This window comes from Nyctereutes procyonoides, unplaced genomic scaffold, assembly GCF_905146905.1.
Source record: "Nyctereutes procyonoides isolate TBG_1078 unplaced genomic scaffold, NYPRO_anot_genome, whole genome shotgun sequence".
In the NCBI taxonomy this organism is placed as follows: domain Eukaryota; kingdom Metazoa; phylum Chordata; class Mammalia; order Carnivora; family Canidae; genus Nyctereutes; species Nyctereutes procyonoides.
The window spans coordinates 23,695,900-23,716,460 of NW_026575117.1; the positions used below are offsets into that span (position 1 = coordinate 23,695,900).

Sequence of the window (20,561 nt, forward strand, 5' to 3'; positions counted from 1 at the left end):
GTGAAGCCACTCAGTCAGTACGCAGGCCTTGGTGACCAGCCTGCTCCCCGTGAGCATATGTACTGCGTGGGTGGGCGCACACATTCCAGGTACATCCTTGGAGAGGAGAGAACCAGGCAGACTTAGTCCCGGGGCCCTCTATCTGCGCCCCTCTGCCGCGCTGTACGGGGAGGGAGAGCCTAAACCTTCACCTAACGCCAGTTGGCATTTATACACAGCGGCAAGTGAGCCCTGGTTTTGGCACTCGAGGCTGCTGGCTGCGCTGTCCAATAGGTTCCCACCCATAGGTGGGGCGGTACAACCTCCGCCTCGGAAAAAGGTCATAGCAGAGCAGAGTGAGAATCAGGGGATGGGGACACGCCCCAAAGCTTCACACAGAGCACGAGGGAAAGGGGATGCCCAGGCAGCAGCCAGGAGGACAGGGAGGTACTGAGGCCAGAGGCTGTCTGCGCACTTGGGGCCACATGGGGAGCCATTCCACTGGCGGGGATCGGGGTACAAGCCTCTCCTCCCCATCTCCACTCCGCAGGATCTGAGAGTGGTATCTTACACGGCAAGAGGAAAGATTTGGGTCAGACCTAAGGAAGGCATCTGGACAGAAAACGACTTTGAAAATGGGAAAATACGTACCCGAAAGGGGTACTGCTTGCGGGGTCTGAGATGGCCTCCATTTCTCCACCCCAAAAAAAAAAAAAAACCATTAGGGGAGGTACTCCAGACGCCCACCTGTCTGGGAGGGAAAGTATGTGTGGGGTGAACTGGCACTTGCACCTGTGGAGTTGGGGAGTGGAGACCACTTTCACCTGCCAGTGCTTAGAAGAGGGAAAACAGGGAAGATAGTCAGGGGAGTGGTGCCCATGTTCTTGTCCAGGGCCCGTGCCTCCTGGTGCCCAGGTGCACCACCCTGGCCTCTGGCTGAGTGGCACAGCCAAGCTCTGTGGGGGAGTGGGTTTGGCCAAAGCACTAGAAGCAAACTGGGCTGCTTCTCAGAGGCTCTCTGCTTCCACCACTCTGGGTAGTCAGGTTCCCAGTGGGAAGGGCAAGCTAGGGCCTGGGAAAGGAGTGTTTCTGGGCAGGGCATCTTGACCCCCAGGCAGGCAGAGGCAGAGCAGCCAGGGGATCCTGGCTGGTTCTTTCTCCCCGAGGACCTGAGGGAGCGAGGCTGTGCCACTTTGGGACTGCTGTACCGGACCGGACAGCCAGGTTGGCTGCAGGGAAATAGGAGCTCCGATCATTTGTTCATCTCCCTGGGACATTTCTCAAGGGAGCAGTGAGGAGATGCCATCCCCCCCCCCCCGCCCCCCCCAATAAGGTGAGTAAGTGACTACGAGGGCAAAGCAGCTATTAGAGATCATCTTTAAGGGACCTCCTGAGAGCCCAACGGAGGCCAAAACAAGAGCAGCAACAATGAAGGTCAGGCTAAGGGCCCCCATCTGAGGTCATCCTGCCCTCTCTGGTCTCAGATTAATACCCTGTGATCTCTCTCTCTCTCCCGCTCTATCCATTCAGCCCTCACATCCTGGCAGCTGTATCTTCAAAGTATACCCAAGGTCCACTTGCTTCTCACTTTCCACCGCCACCATCCTGGGCTGAGCTGGCACTATCTCTTGCCTGGGTAATGACAACTGTCCTCTAACTGGCGACCTTGCTCCTACCCTTGCTATCCTGTGCCCAGTCTCCTCCCAACACAGTGACTGGAATGATCTTTTTCAAACCCAGTTAACCCCTGCCAGTCATCAGCTCAGGATCCTCTGGTGGCTTTTACTTGCAGTGAAACCAGGCACCAAGGGACACCGGGGTGGCTCAGCGGTTTAGTGCCTGCCTTCGGCTCAGGGTGTGATCCTGGGGTCCTGGGATCGAGTCCTGCATTGAGCTCCCTGCATGGAGCCTGCTTCTCCCTCTGCCTGTGTCTCTGCCTCTCTCTCCGTGTCTCTCATGAATAAATAAATAAAATCTTAAAAAAAAAAAAAAACTGGGCACCAAAGCCTTCGTGATGACCCGTAAAGCCCCCTGAGAGCCCCCCGCCTCCTGTCCTGTAACTCCTACTGTGTGCTCTTGTTCCCTGTGCCCAGTGAGCCTTCCTGCCATTTCCATTTCCTTGAATGCATGAGACAAGCTTCTATTCCAGGGCCCCGCACGGGCTCTTTGCTTGCTCAGCTTGTCTCACTAGCTAGGGCTTATTCTCTCATCTTCTTGGGGTCTCTGAACATATGTCACCTTCTCACTGAGGCCGACCCTGGCCATCCTATTGAATATCATGGCTTCTCTGCTCCAGGATTCTCAATCCCCTTATCCTGTGTAACTAGTCCTCTCCAGACGTCTTCTCCCTAATACATTATATGACGCATCCATTTATTGTGTCTGTCTATCCTTCTCCACAAGGGCAGGATTTTTGTCTCTGTTCCTTAGGTGTACAGCAGTGCCTGGCACATAGTACGCGTACAAATCTGTGGAATGAACTGAATGAATGAGTAATAAATCAGGTTGCTAACATTTAAGTGATAACTATGTGCCAGATGCTTTAGCAGGCCCATTCGTGTCTTCTCATTCAGACACTGTAAAACCCTGCGTGGCAGCTACTGTTAACCCCATTTTACATACAAGCAGACTAAGGCCCTGAGAGGTTATGTAACCACTTGGTTAGTATGCAGCACAGTCTACACCACTCCCCAGGAAGCAGCTGGATGCCAACCTACACGTGGAGAGGGCTGGGGTGTGGAAGCAGCCACGCTCCGCTCCGCTGAGGCTTCATTCCAGGGGACTAACTGGTCCCTGTTTGCCTGGGGTTTGCCTGGGGCTTCCTGGGTTTGGGCACTGAAGCTCCTGCCTCCTGGAAACCGTAACCCCCCGTGTGCCAGGCAAACAGGATGGCTGGTCACCCTGCTTCCTTCGAGACAGAGCGACCCATGTGCTGCTTTCTTCTGCGCCTCTGAGCAAGTTAGCCCCGTTCCCACTGTTCACAACTGGGCTGAATTGAATTAGTCCTGTCTTTTTTCCAGTGCTTAGAGATGGTGACGCCAGGTCCATCCGAGTCCGGCCTATGGATCTTATACTCGAGAGAAGGTCCATGATGGCCTTTTTTTTGGGCCCGAGCAAACCAAGCAAGACCCATTAAGGAAAACAAAGAAGCTCAGGCCTTGCTCTTGCCTAGACGCGAACCTGCTCTCAGAGTCACGCACTGACTGTGTTTTTGCCACTTTCTCTTATCTGTCTGTTCCACCTTAAGTGACCCTAAGCTCTCACGGTGGCTACCTTAGGACTGGCAGGTGGCTGTCCCAGTTCCCAGCAGGGTACCTGGGGGCAGGGAGGGCCTGCACTGGCTGTCAGCATAGTAGCCTTGGGAATCCTCCTCTGACATGTGGCCGGACACAGGAAAGCGATGCCAGACTGGGAGCTCAGCCAATCCCCAATTTTGGGCTTTTCATTCCATTCTTCCTGCCCTCAGAGGCTCCCGGACCCTGCTCTCTGTAGCAGTAATTTCACATAAATACTTGTCTAGCCAAAGAGAGAGTATTAGCCCCTGATCTCTGCACTTGCTTCTCAAATACACAACTTCCTGGAGAGGGAAAGGAATACTTGGCAGGGAGAGAATGCTGGAAACACAGGAAAAGGATTTCCCTTAGAAATACATTTTTTTTTTTTTTTAAAAAATGAGAGGAATCTTTGTCCCCAAGAACATGAGAGAAAAAGCCCCACCCAAATCAGGAGTACTTTTGGCCCTAAGAACCAGACCGAACACATGAGCTGGGAGAGGCGGCGAGAATGTCAGGCTGTGAAGTCATCGCCCCCACCCCATGCTGGGGAGTTACACGGCCCCTGCCCAGGCTGGCAGGAGATGGAAAAGCAGCAGTGGAAAATCTATGTCTGCTGGGAGCCTGTACAGGGAACCAGGGCCTGGGAGGAGAGGCTGCAGCACAGCCCTCAGTGGCCTGGCTCCAGCAGGGAAGGGCCAGGGCCAGCCTCCCTAGGACGCCAAGGACTGTCGGCAGAGGACCCCTTATGAGAACCAGCTCAGCCCCAGAAAGGGTGGGGCTAGGTTAGACATCACGAGGGACTTCCCAGCTGTCTGCGTTATGGTGCTTTGCCAAAGAGAGAGCAGAATCTTCTCCCATACAGAGAGCACAAGGGAGAGGTTTCTCTGGGTTATTTCGAAGGCAGTCCTCCTTGGTATACGAGAACAGATAGCAGAACACGTTTCAGGTCCAAAAAAGGAATACTTGTCAGGTCCTACCGTAAAAGCCTTGGGTTGGGGGCTAAGGGGGAGAGGAGCTTAAAAACAATGCAGGGACCACAGGCTTTAACCAAATGCCACCTCTTGAGGAGGCAGAGCACTTTGGCTATGTCCCCCTCTCCAGCCTAACACCACTAACAGCTGGGAGATGTGCTCTCCCTCTGCTGGACTTCCAGCCCCTGGAGATAAAGCCATCTCCCCAGAGTCACAGCAAGAGGATGCCTGACTGAGGGAAGAATGGTCTTTTCGTCATTCTCGGTTCAGAAAATCCAGCAGCTCCGGCAGGGGACGTCTCTCTCTGTCTGGCCCTCTGCTCTATGCCTTTTCTGACCACTCCAAGGCTGGCACAGAGAAAGCAAGCTCCCTCATCTGCCCTCCGCAGCCCTCTGCTTGGCCACTGGCTCCTACACTGTGCGTGTGCTTCCCTCCAGTGTCATGCTCCCTGGTGCTCACACCTTGGAGCTAAATAAAAAGAGCAAAAGCCCTACTTCCAAGGGTAGACGAAACATCTGCCTCAGCCAAGGAGGGAGCGCTATCTTCCTCCCCACCCCTAGCTGATGTTCCATGCAAGGCAACAAGAAAGTTCAAAAACACAAGGGAGCTTGCGAGAGTTTCTGCTGAGCTCCCAAAGGGATGCGGCACAAAGGATTCCTGGCCTGGTGCAAGGGGAGAGAGCAGACCAGGGAGGGGCCTCAGGCCCAGGAAGACTTATCCCCTCTCCCCATCAAGCCTTCTCTGTGTACTGCCTGGCAGCATTATGCCAGCTTGCCCAGGAGCCCAGCTCTGGGCAAGGAGGCTGGAATAGAATTCGCAGAGCCTGGGGTTGGGCTGGGAAGAGAAGACCCAGAGCTGTCACACAACTGTTGGCCTCATTCAGCCCTGGGCACCGAACTCAAGTCAGACAGGGAACTCCCAGGATGCAACATGGAATTCCCTGCAGGGGGAGGAGGAATGGAGGGGGGCGCTTTCACCCGCCTCTTTCTCCATCACTGACCCTCCTCCTTCCAGCTGTTGATGCTGCTTCCCGTGGGTTTGGTGGAGGCCTTTCCCACCCCTCTATAAAGTACCAAGTATTTCTTTTATGAAGCTACTGGACCTGCCTCAAATACTCACATCGCAGCGTAGCTGCCTCCTGGCTGTTTGAGCTGGTCTGCCCACCTGCACCCTTTCACTTCCCTCCAAGATATTCTTCTGGCTTGATTCTCTCTCACGTCTCAGAGCAGTGCTAATAGATCTGCCCAAAGCATGGTGGGCAGAGTGCCCCAGGCTGTGGATCTCTGCAGCCATGCCCACATACACTGCCTTTAGGGAGTTGGGGCAAGAGTTCAAGGTGATGGCTACAGGGCAGAGGCTGGAGGAAAGAGAAGGATTTCACTGGATTCTGAAATCGACGAGCTCTTCAACACAGATATTCTAAAACACGCTACATGCCCTAAAGATAGAAGAAAATGTCAAAGCTTCCAGTTGCCTTCTTCCTCTCACATCCCTCCCATCCCATATTCACTTGCCTGGTTTTTTACTACCCCCCCCAACACTAACATTCTCTAAAGCTATGGTCTCTAAGTAGAGCGCATGCATCCATCTGCTGGAGTGTGGGAGAAATACCAGAACTTTTTATATTACTTCATCCACTTTATTTTATTTTTTTAAAATACTTTTTAAAAAAGATTTTACTTATTTATTTGACAGAGAAAGCAAGCACAAGCAGGGGGAGCAGCAGAGGGAGACGGAGAAGCAGGTTCCTCACTGAGCAGAGAGCCCGACGTGTGGCTTGATCCCAGGACCCTGGGATCATGACCTGAAGCCAAAAGCAGATGCTTAACCAACTGAGCCACCCAGGTGCCCCTAAAATACTTTTTTAAAAGATTTATTTATTTGAGAGAGACAGTGAGAGAGAGAGAGAGAGCACAAGCAGGAGGAGGGGCAGAGGGAGAGGGAGAAGTAGGCTCCCCACTGAGACGGGAACCCAATGCAGGGCTCCATCCCAGGACTCTGGGATCCTGACCTGAACTGCAGGCAGATACTTAACTGACTGAGCCACCCAGGTGCCTTATGTCATCCACTTTAATTTCTTGCCTATATTACTGTGTAAACGATACTAGTGTTGGAAGCACTAATAGCAATGCTGTAGTGTTGTGGGTAAACATTTATTATTCATTACTGGGGCTATGTGTTCAATTTTTTTTTTTTTTTTGCAGATTGAAAATGTTACTGGAAATTTCAGTCTGCCACATGGAGGAAGGGCCCATCCCTGTATATCCCAGCTTGTAGAAAAATGGACAATGCTTGGTAGAACATGCCGCTGACCTCAAAAGGCTTGGGAACAGGAATGCAAGAGATCTTCAGGTGGCAGGAACTATTACCCTAAATCCTACAATTAATGAACCAGGATTGTAATTTGGGCTGGATTGTCTTTTTTTTTGGGGGGGGGGGGAGCTGGATTGTCTTAAAACAGATTCTTTCACCTCCTGCTTGTAAAAAGAATCTCAGCTCCCCAAACTTAGTGGCTGCTCAGTAATTGTGCAAGGCAAAGATGCTTGCACCTTATGTCTGGGACATTCAGTGAGTGGTGAGCACGCCCAGGCCAGAGCTTCCCCAGGCAATCGGATGTACAGGAGTCCATATTCACCTTCTAAGTCCCTTCCTGCTCCCTGCAGTCCCTTTGGCTTAAGAGCCCATTTTGTATGCTTCCATCACACTCAGCTCTTCCCCACCACAGCACTGTGACAGTATTTCTGAAACTGCCTTAGTTACTGTATCCTCTTGTCAACTCTAAGGAAGGAGGAACCGTGCCTGTTGTAAATACCGAGGTGTCCCCAGTACCTGATGGATGTTAAATGTGTGTTGAAATGTGGCTGCAGGGATCCCTGGGTGGCGCAGCGGTTTGGCGCCTGCCTTTGGCCCAGGGCGCGATCCTGGAGACCCGGGATCGAATCCCACGTCGGGCTCCCGGTGCGTGGAGCCTGCTTCTCCCTCTGCCTGTGTCTCTGCCTCTCTCTCTCTCTCTCTGTGACTATCATAAATAAGTAAAATAAAATAAAAATAAATAAAAAATAAATTAAAAAAAAAAGAAACGTGGCTGCAAAGGAACTGGAAGCCCTCTGTATACTTGAGAGGCCCTCAGCTCTGCAGAGGAGAAAAGAAGTCACAGGGGTACAGAGAGAAGTGAAATAGAAATTCCCACCACCATTCTTCTTGATCCAAATCCATAGAAATTGTCTACAGCTTTCTGAGAGAAGCCCACAGGCAATGATTTATTGTCAAGTCAGGGCTCTCCTTGTCTGCCCTTTCTGGCCTGGGCCCAGACCTTCCTCCAAATTGCTGGCCTAGCTCCTCCTCAGAAGACATCATTCTTCCTCCTAAAAAGGGAAGCAGAGCTGAGGACCAATGTGGAGAAAGTTCTACGGAGAAAGAATTCATACAACCTTCTCCCTAGACCAAAGAATCTCACTGGGATTGTCTCTTCTTACCACACACAAAGACTGAGACTCGGGAAAATATCTTTTCTTCCCCCTAAGCCACAGTGATTCCCACTCCAGAGTCACAAAGCTTTCTCCTGTTCACCGAACCACCACAGAAAGCCACTGGAAAGGTAAAAGCGTATCCTCCAGGGGGTATCATCCAAACACTCTTCTCTCTGGGGCTTGGAGGGAGAGCTTGCTGGGGGATGGGGCGTGATGGAGAGGAGAAAGAATAGATAATAGAAGGAAGTGGATGAAGAAAGAAGCGAGCCAACTAAGAAACTTGCACTGATGTGAAATGCTCAGATTTTCCCTACATAAAACCTAGGCCATGTAGCTCACTCACTCGGGAGCTATAGCCTCAGCCCTGCCTCTCTGCTTTTGTTTGACAGAGCCATGAAGCCTGAGGCCTTTAGTTGCTGAGACGTAAGCTTGTATCCTCTTTCCCGGCTCTCCCATCCCATCTCGTTTCCCTAACTTTCCTTCCGCTTTCTTACACACACACTCAGCCTTGTGTCTGGTTGTGAATGAATGCTGTGGAAGCTGAACACCTCCCCGCAGCCTTGCATCTAGTCAGCTCTCGGCCAGTGGGGCAACTGCTCCTGCTCCTGCTCCAACCAGCCACGTGTACTCAGGGAACATAAGCCATCATTGCATTAATATTAGCACTGGGTCTCAATTAGACATTTTATCAGGCACTGAAATATAAAACAAACTTTTAAAATCATCTCTCCTTCTGAGATTCTCTGTGTTGCTGCTCTAGGGTAAGAGGCAGGAGAGCATTCATGGACTCAGTCAGAAAACATGATCTAGGGGTGTCTCGGTGGCTCAGTGGTTGAGCATCTGCCTTTGGCTCAGGCCATGATCCTGGGGTCCTGGGATCTAGTCCTGCATCGGGTTTCCTGCAGGGAGTCTGCTTCTCCCTCTGCCTATGTCTTTGCCTCCTTCTCTGTGTCTCTCATGAATAAATAAATAAATAAATAAATAAATAAATAAATAAATAATAAAATCGAGAGAAAGAAAGGGAGAAAGAAAGAAAGATCTATTCCATCATGTTTACTTCACCTAAGAAGTTAAGTGAGTCATTCAAGCCTTTGGGTCTCGAAGGGGGCTTGGGGGATGAGTAGAATCAAATCTCACCTGCCTCTACAATTGTGTAAATGTAGAATAATAAAACCACATTAGGGTCATAAATATTATAAACTCCAAGTTCCATAAGGCCCCCTAGTAGCTGTGGTTTAACACAGTCTACCAAATCTACACAAAAGATGCTGTCAACCCAGCAGAGGATGAAAGGGAAGGGTCATAGTCTGGGAACCCATCTCCCCAGTCTTACGTCACCAGGTTTCCAATCGACAGCATTCAAGCACCAGGTGGATTTCTTTCTTTCTTCTTCTAAATACCGTGGTGTTCAAGTCCGCAGGGGCCTCCCACGGGTGACAAAACTATGCTAGGGTGTCAGGCACCTCAGTGTGGTCTTCAGTGAACGGGCTGGCTTTTTATAGCATCTGCTGCTCAACGAGGGACCGGGATAGTGATGCTCTTTTCTCAGCCTGCCCCACTAAACAGCTCAGCATCACCTCTGCCTGGCGAGAGACTTCCGTGTCATAGCTCCTCTGTGTGTCCTTTTCTATGCCTTTATTCCTCTTACACACGAGGAGGTAACTGTTGGCACTGGGGAATAAATATTATCCATGGAAAAGCTGTTTTCAGACACCCTGCCTCCCTAGCTCCAGGAGCAGCCCTGTGGTAAGTCTTATACTGAAACAAGTCGGGATACAGATTTGTGATCTAAGGAAGCAGGGGGATGGCAGCAGACAATGGCACCAATGGTAGGGGTAGGGGTGCTGGGGTTCAGGCACAGCCAGGGTCTGCAGCAGCAGAGGCACCTGCCATCAGAAGGCGTGGCTTTCAACTTTCAGTCAGAAACTAGGACTGGGAAAGAATCGAAGGGCATTAGCTACATATATAATATCTGCTATCTGAAGCTGAGATTAGAGTGGAATATAGGATGGCCTTTGGGAATGGAAGCTCTTTGGGAATCAGGAAGAACTGTAGCAGCTACAAGAAAGGAGCTGGAAAATTGGGAGGAAAGTCTGGATCCTGCTGTTAGGAGCTTTCCCAGGTTCCAGCTGATTTGGACTCCTGAATTTCATTTTGTGAGAGAAACAACTGACCACAGTGATCAAGAATGGGGTAAGAAGGGAAAAGAAAGGTCCTGCCTAAATTCTGACAGGTGTTCCTGAGCTCCTGTATTTCTCATCGAACATATAATATGGATAGCCTTTATTTAAGGCTGATACTACTAGAAGAGCGTCAGAATAAAGAAATCTAGCTACAAAGTAAGCAGTGCCCAAAAGGTAGTCATTAGATTCTAGCCAGAAGGCAAAGAGCAAGCCTTGCAAAAGCGGCTAAGCGCTGCCATCCTAACCAGATGTCTTTGACATCAAGAAGTGAAAGGAAGAAATGCCCAGGAGCTATGGTAGCTTTTCGTTTTTTTGTTTTTTTTAAATTTTTATTTATTTATGATAGTCACACAGAGAGAGAGAGAGAAAGAGAGGCAGAGACACAGGCAGAGGGAGAAGCAGGCTCCATGCACCGGGAGCCCGACGTGGGATTCGATCCCGGGTCTCCAGGATCACGCCCTGGGGCCAAAGGCAGTGGCCAAACCACTGCACCACCCAGGGATCCCTATGGTAGCTTTTCTAGAGGAAATAATGCATTACACTCCATGGGCACTCACGCTTTGGCAGATCTGGTATCACACACACAGGCTCTGTTTTAATCTGAGACAACCCATTTTTTGAACACCCATGATAAGCCTGAGCACGGTACGCACATCATATGTATATATAATCCCAATGGATTAGTTCCTATAACTGTATGGCTAGGTATTAACATCATTTTCTTTTCTTTTTTTTTTTTTTAATTTATGATAATCACACAGAGAGAGAGAGAGGCAGAGACACAGGCAGAGGGAGAAGCAGGCTCCATGCACCGGGAGCCCGACGTGGGATTCGATCCCGGGTCTCCAGGATCGCGCCCCGGGCCAAAGGCAGGCGCCAAACCGCTGCGCCACCCGGGGATCCCTTAACATCATTTTCAAAGAAGAAAGAGACTCAGGGAGGCTAAGTAAACTGTTCAGTGACATTCAACTGGTAAATGGCAGAGCTAGTGTTTGAACTCATGAGAGGAAACTGAATTCTAGAAGGAAAGGGAACATGGTGGGCAGCTCCCGCAGACTGCCAAGAAAACAAGACATGGGCAATATACAGATAGCTAAATAAAAACTCTCTCTATCTCTCTTTTTAATCCTGAAGAGTCTAGATTCCAAGTCGCAAACTTACAGCATTGGCCACGGGTCAAAACTTCTTAGACTTGGCAAAAAATACGATGTGGCCTCGAAGAAGATCTCAGAGATAGCACACCTCAAGCGGCTGAAGGCATCTAAAGGGCAATGTCTTTGCTTTATCTTACGCTACTCAGCTATGTCCTGCCTCACTGACAGGACCAGGTAAGAACCTGGAGCAGAGATGCTGTAACCATGTATAGGTCCTTTGGTTCCGTCTCTATTTTAATGAGGCAAAATTTTATATTACACGGCTTATCAGGCCCCTGAACTGAGCCGGGCGAGCGTGAAGCCAGGTTTCCCATTGTCTTTTAAGAAGAGATTGAGAAGGGATCCCTGGGTGGCGCAGCGGTTTGGCGCCTGCCTTTGGCCCAGGGCGCGATCCTGGAGACCCGGGATCGAGTCCCACGTCGGGCTCCCGGTGCATGGAGCCTGCTTCTCCCTCTGCCTGTGTCTCTGCCTCTCTCTCTCTGTGTGTGTGTGACTATCATAAAAAAAAATAATAATAAAAAAAAGAAGAGATTGAGAAGAACTATATTAAAAGGGCACCAGGCGGGCTTGTAAAAGTCATCGATAATTTCCAGACATGAGACAAAGTGAATAATCAAAAGACAGGGCAGGTACAACTCTGTACCCTAAAACTGCCCGTCCTATTTCTAAGTGTCCACGACAGAGAAGTGTCACATCGGGTAGATGGACGCATTCACTTCTTTTGTGCCCCTTCTCCCCAGTTACATGGTAAGATCGGTGAGGAGTAGACTCGTATCTTAAATTCTTTTGTAATCAGAGACAGATACTGAATTAGAGGCCTGATTGTCTACTAATGAAAGCATCTCTAACATGAACTTTGGTAAAATCGAAATACAGGGGATCCCTGGGTGGCGCAGCGGTTGAGCATCTGCCTTCAGCCCAGGGCCTGATCCTGGGGACCCGGGATCGAGTCCCACGTCGGGGTCCCTGCATGGGGCCTGCTTCTCCCTCTGCCTGTGTCTCTGCCTCTCTCTCTCTCTCTCGTGTGTGTGTGTGTGTCTCTCTCATGAACAAATAAATAAAACCGAAACACACAGTCTCCTTTTCTGTACCTTGGTAGACAAAAAGGAAGAATGGATGATCTTCAGCGAGCACCACCTCTAGGAAAGATATGGCCCTGCACGGCCTCACCCCTTCCGTGCTTCCAATACTGCACTTTTCTCAAAAGACACAGACACACACCAGTGGGGCCTCTCACTGCCTCCTCCAGGAGCTGGGGAAGCAGCAGTCTCGGACACTGGTCGCCGTGCCCCGGTTCCCCGCCCCTGACATGGCCTTTACCTTCCACAGGGTTGGTTTTCAGTCTACCGCAGAGACTCACGACGCCTCCGTAGTGGACACGGATCTGCTCGACCCCATCAGTGGAACGCAGCTCCATGAGCTTCCTCAGGTCCATGACTGTGCAGCCAAAGTCCCCTTCGCGGCTCTCAACCACCGAGTTGGCCGGCAAAGCACGTTCCGTTGGGTCCGTCATCTCGCCTGCCGTCACCCGGCTCCTCGACCAGAGAAAACGTGGGGTTTCCCTTCAACGGATCGGGAGCCCCCGCCCTCCTGCCTCACTTCTTCTTACTTCTTGCTTCTCCGGGAACCCAGTGAGGAAAGAGACGGGACTATATCCCGTGTAGGAGGCTTCCGGGTGGCGGCCTCTGGCCCAGATCCGTTTTTGTGTGGGAAGCTTGGCAGCGGGAGGAGGAAGAGGATGGGGGGACTGAGTGGAAGCCGGACCACGTGACACGGCGATTGGGGTCCCCGGGCAGTGATGGAAGTGGTTGTCCAGGGTAGGTAGGTTCCTAGCTTAGACCAGCTTGCCCAGATGGAGGTGTAAACAGGATGTGCATGTTACCATGGAGGTCACCTTAGCAACAACCAGCAACTGCAGTGGTAGAGAGGCGGCAGGAGGAGGAGGAGGAAGAGGAGGGCTCCCTGGATACCACTGGCAACTAGGTCTCTGGAACAAAGATTCAAAGACAGACAAAAACGATTAGCGAGGCCATGAGGATCCAGCATCCGTGAGGGCAAGAGGTACTCATTCTAGCACGAGGGTTTAGGTGACAGTTGATGCCCGAGCTGAGCTAAGTGAAAGGACTCCAGAGGGGCCCTTTCCTCCCTAGGAGGCCCCAGCAGCTGTAAACTGCCATGTAGAGAAGTAACGTCACATACGCCCCAGTCCCCCCATCACGCTGCTCTTGAGCCAGGTGACATGGATCCGGCAGGTTCAGGAACTTGGAAATAAGTTTCCAAGAGTCTCTTGCTCTCCCTGTCTAATCACTTGAGGGCCTCACTATGAGACCCTTTACTATGACCTTTGCCTCTAACGGGGGGGGGGGGGGTGAAGAGGTCAGAAGAGGAGGCTGGACCAGAGTGATGTGGAGGCCGGCCCGTCAGTCTGCCACCCACGTCCCGGAACCCTGCACCCATACCCAGCACCCCGTACCTGACACTCACATCACAGACCAGGAGGAAAGCCTGGTAGATGATGCCCAAATCTTCCGGGACCCCTGAGAATACTCAGTCGCCAGCTGTAGGGGAATCCTGCAGCCCGCTGCGGTGGTGGTCAGCAGGTCAGGTACTGCATTCAGATCTTGGAGCTAAGCCCCAACCCCTCTGAAAAGTTTCATTCTGTCCAAGAAGGGAGAATAAAGTGCTCCGGCAATTGGAGATACGGGGTGGAGCCTTTTTACACAAAGGGGACAGAAGGGCCTCCGAGGAGAAGGACGAGAGTTGGAAGCATGTGACTCTTCGAGTTCTTTGGGGTGGCAGGGGTAAGATGGTTACTGGTTCGGGTCGAGCCCAGGGTCATGGCAAGGTCAGCGGACGGTAGTGTTAGCTGGTGTGTGAGTGAGCACCAGATGGTCTCAGATCAGCAGTTCTCCCCTCAGAGAGGCCTGTGCTCCCCCTCTGACTAGGGCGAGTGACAGAGCCATGCACAGGTGAGGATATAAAGGGCTGGAGGTGGCCAGGCTCATTCCTGCCCTGTCCTGAGCTTTAGAGAGCAGCTCCTGTGAGTCATGAGGGACCCACTGCCACGCATCAGCCACTTATTTTATTTGCTTGTTCATTTATTTGAGACAGAGAGAGCAGGGGATGGGCAGGAGAGAGAATCCCAAGCGGACTCCACTCTCCATGCGCAGCCTGATGGGGCCTTGACCCCATGACCCTGAGACCGTGACCGGAGCCAAAATCAAGAGTCCGACGCCTAACGGACCAAGCCACCCAGATGTCCCCACATCATGTCAATGTGAAGGGACTAAAAATAAACTGTGAAGGGGCTCTTCCTGACTGTAGCACCAGAACAAACATGGGGGCCCGGCCTTGGTTAAACAGTCCCCAGTGACTTGAGTTCAGTTAACCAGGAGGTGGCAAGAAGCTCTGGCCAGTCCTTCTCCAATACATCGATGACACCCGCCCTTCTAGAAGGTGAACAAAGAAGCACGAGAACCCTCAGATGAGGGCTTGCCTCTTTTACTAGTCACTTTTCCAAGAATCCCATGTGGTCAAAATTCCTGCCGACTCCCATCAATCCTATTCCTGGCAGGTTCCAGGGGACAGAGTTGGTTACACTCCTCTCTCCCATAGTGGCACCCTCTGCCTCCTCCTTTTACCAGAGATTTACTGATTGAGTGATTGGTTTTTAAAGGCTTTATTTATCCATGAGAGACACAGAGAGAGGCAGAGACACAGGCAGAGGGAGAAGCAGGCTCCCTGCAGGGAGCCTGATGCCAGACTCGATCCCAGGACCGCAGGATCACACCCTGAGCCAAAGGCAGATGCTCAACCATTAAGCCACCCAGGTGTCCCTTACCAGAGATTTTTAGAGCGACTCCGACTTACAGGGGGTTAAGCAAGCAGGGTTGTGGCTATTGTTTTTTAAATATCATACTGCCTTTCTTTCTTTTCCCTTTTTATCTGCTTTTCTGTTTTAGATGTCGCCGAGTAGCCTGGGGAGCAGAGGTCCAGCAGGAATATGAGGAGTGCATTAAAGTCCTTTCATCCTGACTGGCACAGGGGCAGAGGTGGTACCGCAGACTGTCCCCGCCGGTTCAGCTTCCTGCCTGAGCCTGGAAGCATTGGGAAGGGCCATAGCAGTCAGAAGCCCCATCTTGACCCTTAAGTAGAAACTCCTTAACCTTTTAAGAGGATGTCGAAAACTATGCTGATAGAGTGCTAAGGTAGAAATCAGATTTGACTTTTTTCTCTTCCCATCCACTGTAATATACGCCCCTTGAAGGCAAAGGTCTGCCCTCATCTTGCTCATTGTTGTATCCCCGAGTGTCTGAAGGTAGCCTGCACACGGCGGGCACCAGGCTACTTTGTTGTTGTTGTTGTTGTTGTTGAATACCTGGTAGCAGATGCAGAACCAGGTTTACCATCTTTCCAGGCATCCTTCGGGCAAGTCACATGCCTTCCTTAGGGCTCAGTTCCTCCCACCTTTACCTGGGGGAGAAATCAGCCCTACCTCTTCACACCATCCTAAGAAAGTGCTGAAGGACCAGAATGAGAGATAGAAATAGTGCTTGGAAATCTGGGATGAAGGATGCCCAGCGTCTTGAGTGATGGGAGAAGGCTTACTTTGATCTTAAAAATTTTTTTAATTTTTTTATTTATTTATGATAGTCACACACACAGAGAGAGAGAGAGGAGAGAGAGAGAGCAGAGACACAGGCAGAGGGAGAAGCAGGCTCCATGCACCGGGAGCCCGACGTGGGATTCGATCCCGGGTCTCCAGGATCGCGCCCGGCCAAAGGCAGGCGCTAAACCGCTGCGCCACCCAGGGATCCCCTTACTTTGATCTTAATGAACTTTTGGGATCTAGCCCTTTAAGCAGGGCAAGCTCCATGTGCCCCTCCATCCTTCCTTGCCAGAGGGAACTCCCAACCCCCCCCCACCACACACACACACACACACACACACACACACAAGGAAAATCCCAAGGCAGCTTCAGTAGCAACAACCACCCGCTAGGTTATAACCATTGGCAATGCCACCAGGCGAGGCGGCCTTACATTTCTAGAAAAGAAGGACAGTCTGAGTCAGAATTCCTTACTTTGAACCCCTCCCCTCAAGATACCAAAGAAGAGTGATTTTTTTTTTTTTTCACTCACGTAGGCAGCCAATGAGAAAGGGACACTTAAGATCAAAACTGATGGGGCATGTGGACAAGAATGAGATTTGTCTGCTTCAGGTTGCTTTAGAGACAGAGAAGGTCAAGCACCGAGCTGCTGGCACAAAGTGGGCAGTGTTAGCTGGGGCCCTGGCTTAAGGTGGGATCTCTATGGAAGTTCTTCTGGAATTCGCAGGCATTGCAGGCACCCATGCGTCTCTCTTAGAATGTGAGCTCTCTGCAGCTGCGGAGGCCGCCTAGCCCCTATCCTTATTAGGCAACGGGCAACGAGTAATCTGGAGGAGCTCACACAGCCTCAGCCTCAGCCTCAGCCTCAGACACAACTGCTCAAGGCGCCTGGGAGGTACCACCTCTTGTCAGGTCAGGATTAGTCATCCAGCTCGGGGCATTCTGGGTAAGGTATGTTCTCACTCCCAGTTTCTAGCATTTCGTCAGCGTAAAGGATGATAGGACAGAAGAGCAAACCCTCCCACCACTGCTTCCTTCAGGGGCAAGGAATTGTGTTACTCTACATGATCACTGAATCATTGCAACGTTTTCCTTCCCAAAGTCCTGCAGCATCTGTTCTGCAACTTGGAATGACCTGTGAGGACACTGTCACGTATCAGTTCCAGGTAGGACTGCTGGGAACCCCCCGCCTCACAGATGAAGACACTGCAGTCTGACGAGGTAAGAAATGATCTGGCCTTTGGCAAGTCAGCGCCCTTGGCCGTCTGGCGTTCTTTTTGTTCCCCCTTACTCTTCCCCTTGAGCCTGGACCTCCTCATTTTTTGACAAACTTCTAAGAGATCCGTTAAAATGCAGCATCCCTGGAGTACAGAAAATACCCCTTTCCACTTAAGAGAAAATGCTGACTCTTCCTCTTGCTCTTTCTCTTTCAGAATCAACTACAGAACATCACAGGGGCTGAAACACACCCTCTCCCGATCCAATACACACCTGAGAAGCAAACCACCCCACACTTCACGGTAACTCAGTCCGCAGTGAGGCTTGCTAGCAAGTTCTGACACAGCTGCCAGAGACAAGAACCTCATGCCCTAAGCCACCAAACCATAAACAATAGTGAGACACTCTGCTTCCTCCAATTTTGTCCAAGGAATCCCTTACTCTTGGAAACTTTCCCGAGTGCTAAGGAAGAGATCCATCCCCGGACTACGAGGAGAAAGGGTAGCTCCTGTGTAAGGGCACAGAGGAGGGTCTTTTGATAATCCGAGAGGAACCCACCCTCTGAATCGCCCCTGCCAAAGGCTGCTATTGAATCTGGCACGATGCATGGGAAATGAAGTATGAATGGAAACAGGAGAAAGGAAGCAGGAGGGGCCAGGGGTTAGGGAACCAGGCTGGCTCAGCACTGCAGCCGGACCTGCCTGGAATAATAAGGGCCATACTCAGCTCTGGCCTCCAGGCTGCAAGCAGGGCTGCCGCTCGGTAGAGCAGAGTCTGGTGCCCCTGGCTTGTCCTCTTTATCAGGCAAGAGCCTCCGCTCAGAGGTGAGTGGGAGCACTCAGAGATGCTCTGGTTGGAATGCCAACACCATGGGTCACTGTCATGCAGGGCTGAGAGGTGGAGGAAGGACGACTGTGAAGGGGCTGGGGGAGCGGGCCAGTTGCACCACAGAAGGCACCAAACTGAAAAATGAAACCTACAGTGGAGGGGAGGGGGCTGCTTTCTTTTCTCTGATCCCGAGGCTCCCTCCCCCAAGTGAGGCTCTGTTTTCGTCCCTATTTGCAGCAACAGGGAAGGGATGAGCTGGGGGGTTGGAAGGGAAGGAAAAGAATATTAGTTGAGCGCACACAACGAGCCAGATACCATCGTAGGCACTTTGTGTGGAAATGAGAGGGAAATCACACACAAAGGCACATGCGTGTGTGCTGCACAGTGCCTAGCACGTGGCTGATACGTAGTGGTTGCTCCACACGCAGTGGCTCTTACCATCATTACATACATCGTTTCACTGAATCCTCACCAACAGCCCAGTAGGGAGGGCACCGCCGTTTTATAGCAGGGAAACAGAGCTTCAGAGAGCCAGGATTCGCGCCCTAGTCCGAATCCAAGCCACCCTGTTTCAAGGACAAGGACAATCCTTTTTTTTTTTTTTTAATTTTTAAAAAAAATTTTTTTTAAATTTATTTATGATAGTCACAGAGAGAGAGAGAGAGAGGCAGAGACACAGGCAGAGGGTGAGGCAGGCTCCACGCACCAGGAGCCCGACGTGGGATTCGATCCCGGGTCTCCAGGATCGCGCCCTGGGCCAAAGGCAGGCGCCAAACCGCTGCGCCACCCAGGGATCCCGACAAGGACAATCCTGTGACAAAAAGGAAAAAGGCTCTATTTCCTAAAGCCTGATGAGAAGGTCCACGCAAACTTTTCTGTCCCTTGTCCAAGAGCCAGCCCTAAAGGCTCTGAAACAGGTCAGGGAAACACCTCCTCAGTGGTGACTTGAGACAGAGCCTGCTCCAGATTCTCTCTCTCTCCCGTCTCCAGAAGAGGCATTTCCTGTTCCATCACCTACAGTTTCCGAAGCTTTACTTCTCCTTTCAGCCACTCCCACGCTTCTGAGAGGGCCATGCCCTGTCAAAAAATGCAGTAAGCGCTTGAACATGGCATGAAAAATATGGCTGCCTGGAGTGAAACATCCCTGGCTGGCCCTACTCTCTGGAGGTCTAAACCCCACACAGAGGTTTATCTGCTCCCTCCTCATTACAGGCCTCTTATTTCCTTGACCCAGATCCTAGCCCACTCTTGCCAGTTCTTGCCACTCAGGTCTGGCAGCCATCCTCACCACGGCGCTGGGCTCTTCCTTTCCTCCCCGTGCCTGCCCTGCCTGGTTGCTCCTCCAACGCCCACCGGCTTGCAGAAGCAGGCCTGAGCACACACAGTCTACTGAGTATCTACTGAGCCTACTGAGTTCTCAGTCTATTGAGGCCCTTTGGAGGCATGTGGGAAGAAATTTAGAGACAGAGTACGTTGGCTAAAGTTTATGTGGTGGGCATCACCCATCATCATCCCCCAAAGCCATGCCCATGACAGGAAGCCAAGTGGGGGCTAGGGCACCAAAACCAGGCCTCCACGTTGACCACAGGATGGCATGATGTGACCTGTGGTCCTGCTCTAGGTCCTGGAACCTGGTGCTAATTTGCAGCCAGCTCCCAGGACCTGGGTTCTAGAGGATACTCCCTTCCTGAAGAGAGAACATCACTTCCCAGTTAGGAGGTAGTATACATGAGAATCTCTCGCTTTCTCTTCTCCTCCCCATCTGCCATGCTGAGTGATTCTTCAATTCCACAGCAGAAATGTAGTGCCAGAATCAAAGCATCCTTCTGGAGAAAATGTGTCACCCTCCAACCCTGAGCCTCAGGGATCCAGAATTCTCCCTTCTTCTCCAGAGTCACTTTGTACTTCTAAGTTAAAACTAAGTCTATGCACACCCTGGACTCATCACCTACTCTTGGGTGCACCCCCCCCCCAAAAAAAAATGATCATGCAAGTTCAGAAGGGGGCACACGTAAGGACGTTCACTGGGACGTTACTGGTGGTGAAGGCAACCTGGGATTTTCGTCCAGTGAGAGGCAGAATATGTGCGCTAGATAATAGGGGATATTATGCAAGAGTTGGAAACCCAGATCAGATGTACACACAACAACACTAGTGATCTTAGAAATATTACTGGGGTGGAGCGGAGTGCTTTAATAGCTCTTACACAAAAACACATGATCTAAAGTGATGCTAGACATTTTAAGGGATGTATTTAAACAAAGAGATATATGCGAGCCCATTAGAATGTTGCTCCTGGGCAGAGAAGGGGATAGATGTGGGATGGGGGGTAACAGTGAGCACACAAATTGGTTTGCATGGGCCAGTGATAAAATGAATGGGCCATGAACGGATGGTATGGTAGGCTCCCTGCTCTGTACCTGAGATCCACACAAAGAAAAGCAAAACATACCAGGATCCTGAAAACCTGCAGTCCTGTAGGGGTTGTATTGTCTAAAATATGCTATGGTACTGATGACCAAACTTATCTGTTTGGGCCTGATGCCTTCGGGGGCAGGGGAATGTAGGGCCCATCGAGAGCACAAACTTTCTCTACACAGTGATACCAAGAATCGATCCAAGGTTGGTAGCCTGTTCCTAATCATCTGGCTTGCTGAGATTCAGCTCATGTCAAAGGCCCCAGGAACCATCGAGATGAAGACAGGAAGCTTCAGGGCATGGGTTGGGATGCTAAAGCCGAATGTGCCTGAGAGTACAGTGTCACCCCTCTGGCTCTATCCTAAAATAGCATCAATACATCAAGATGAGAAAGGGCAGTCCCTCAGACTCAGAGACCTGGGGAAAGTACCCTCTTCCACAGAATCTGAATCATAC

The 20,561-nt window shown here is 51.0% G+C and overlaps 1 protein-coding gene across 5 annotated transcripts in view; it reads right to left on the reverse strand.

The window, feature by feature from the left end:
- The window catches only part of ATP2B4 (ATPase plasma membrane Ca2+ transporting 4), a 101,212-nt gene that overhangs the window by 41,960 nt on the left and 38,691 nt on the right, over positions 1 to 20,561 (reverse strand). For all 5 annotated transcript variants that reach the window (XM_055334247.1, XM_055334245.1, XM_055334246.1 and 2 more), the window contains one exon: positions 12,353 to 13,019. In XM_055334247.1, the coding sequence (XP_055190222.1) occupies positions 12,353 to 12,545 (193 nt within the window). In that variant the 5' untranslated portion in view covers positions 12,546 to 13,019. The remainder of the gene's footprint in view (positions 1 to 12,352; positions 13,020 to 20,561) is intronic.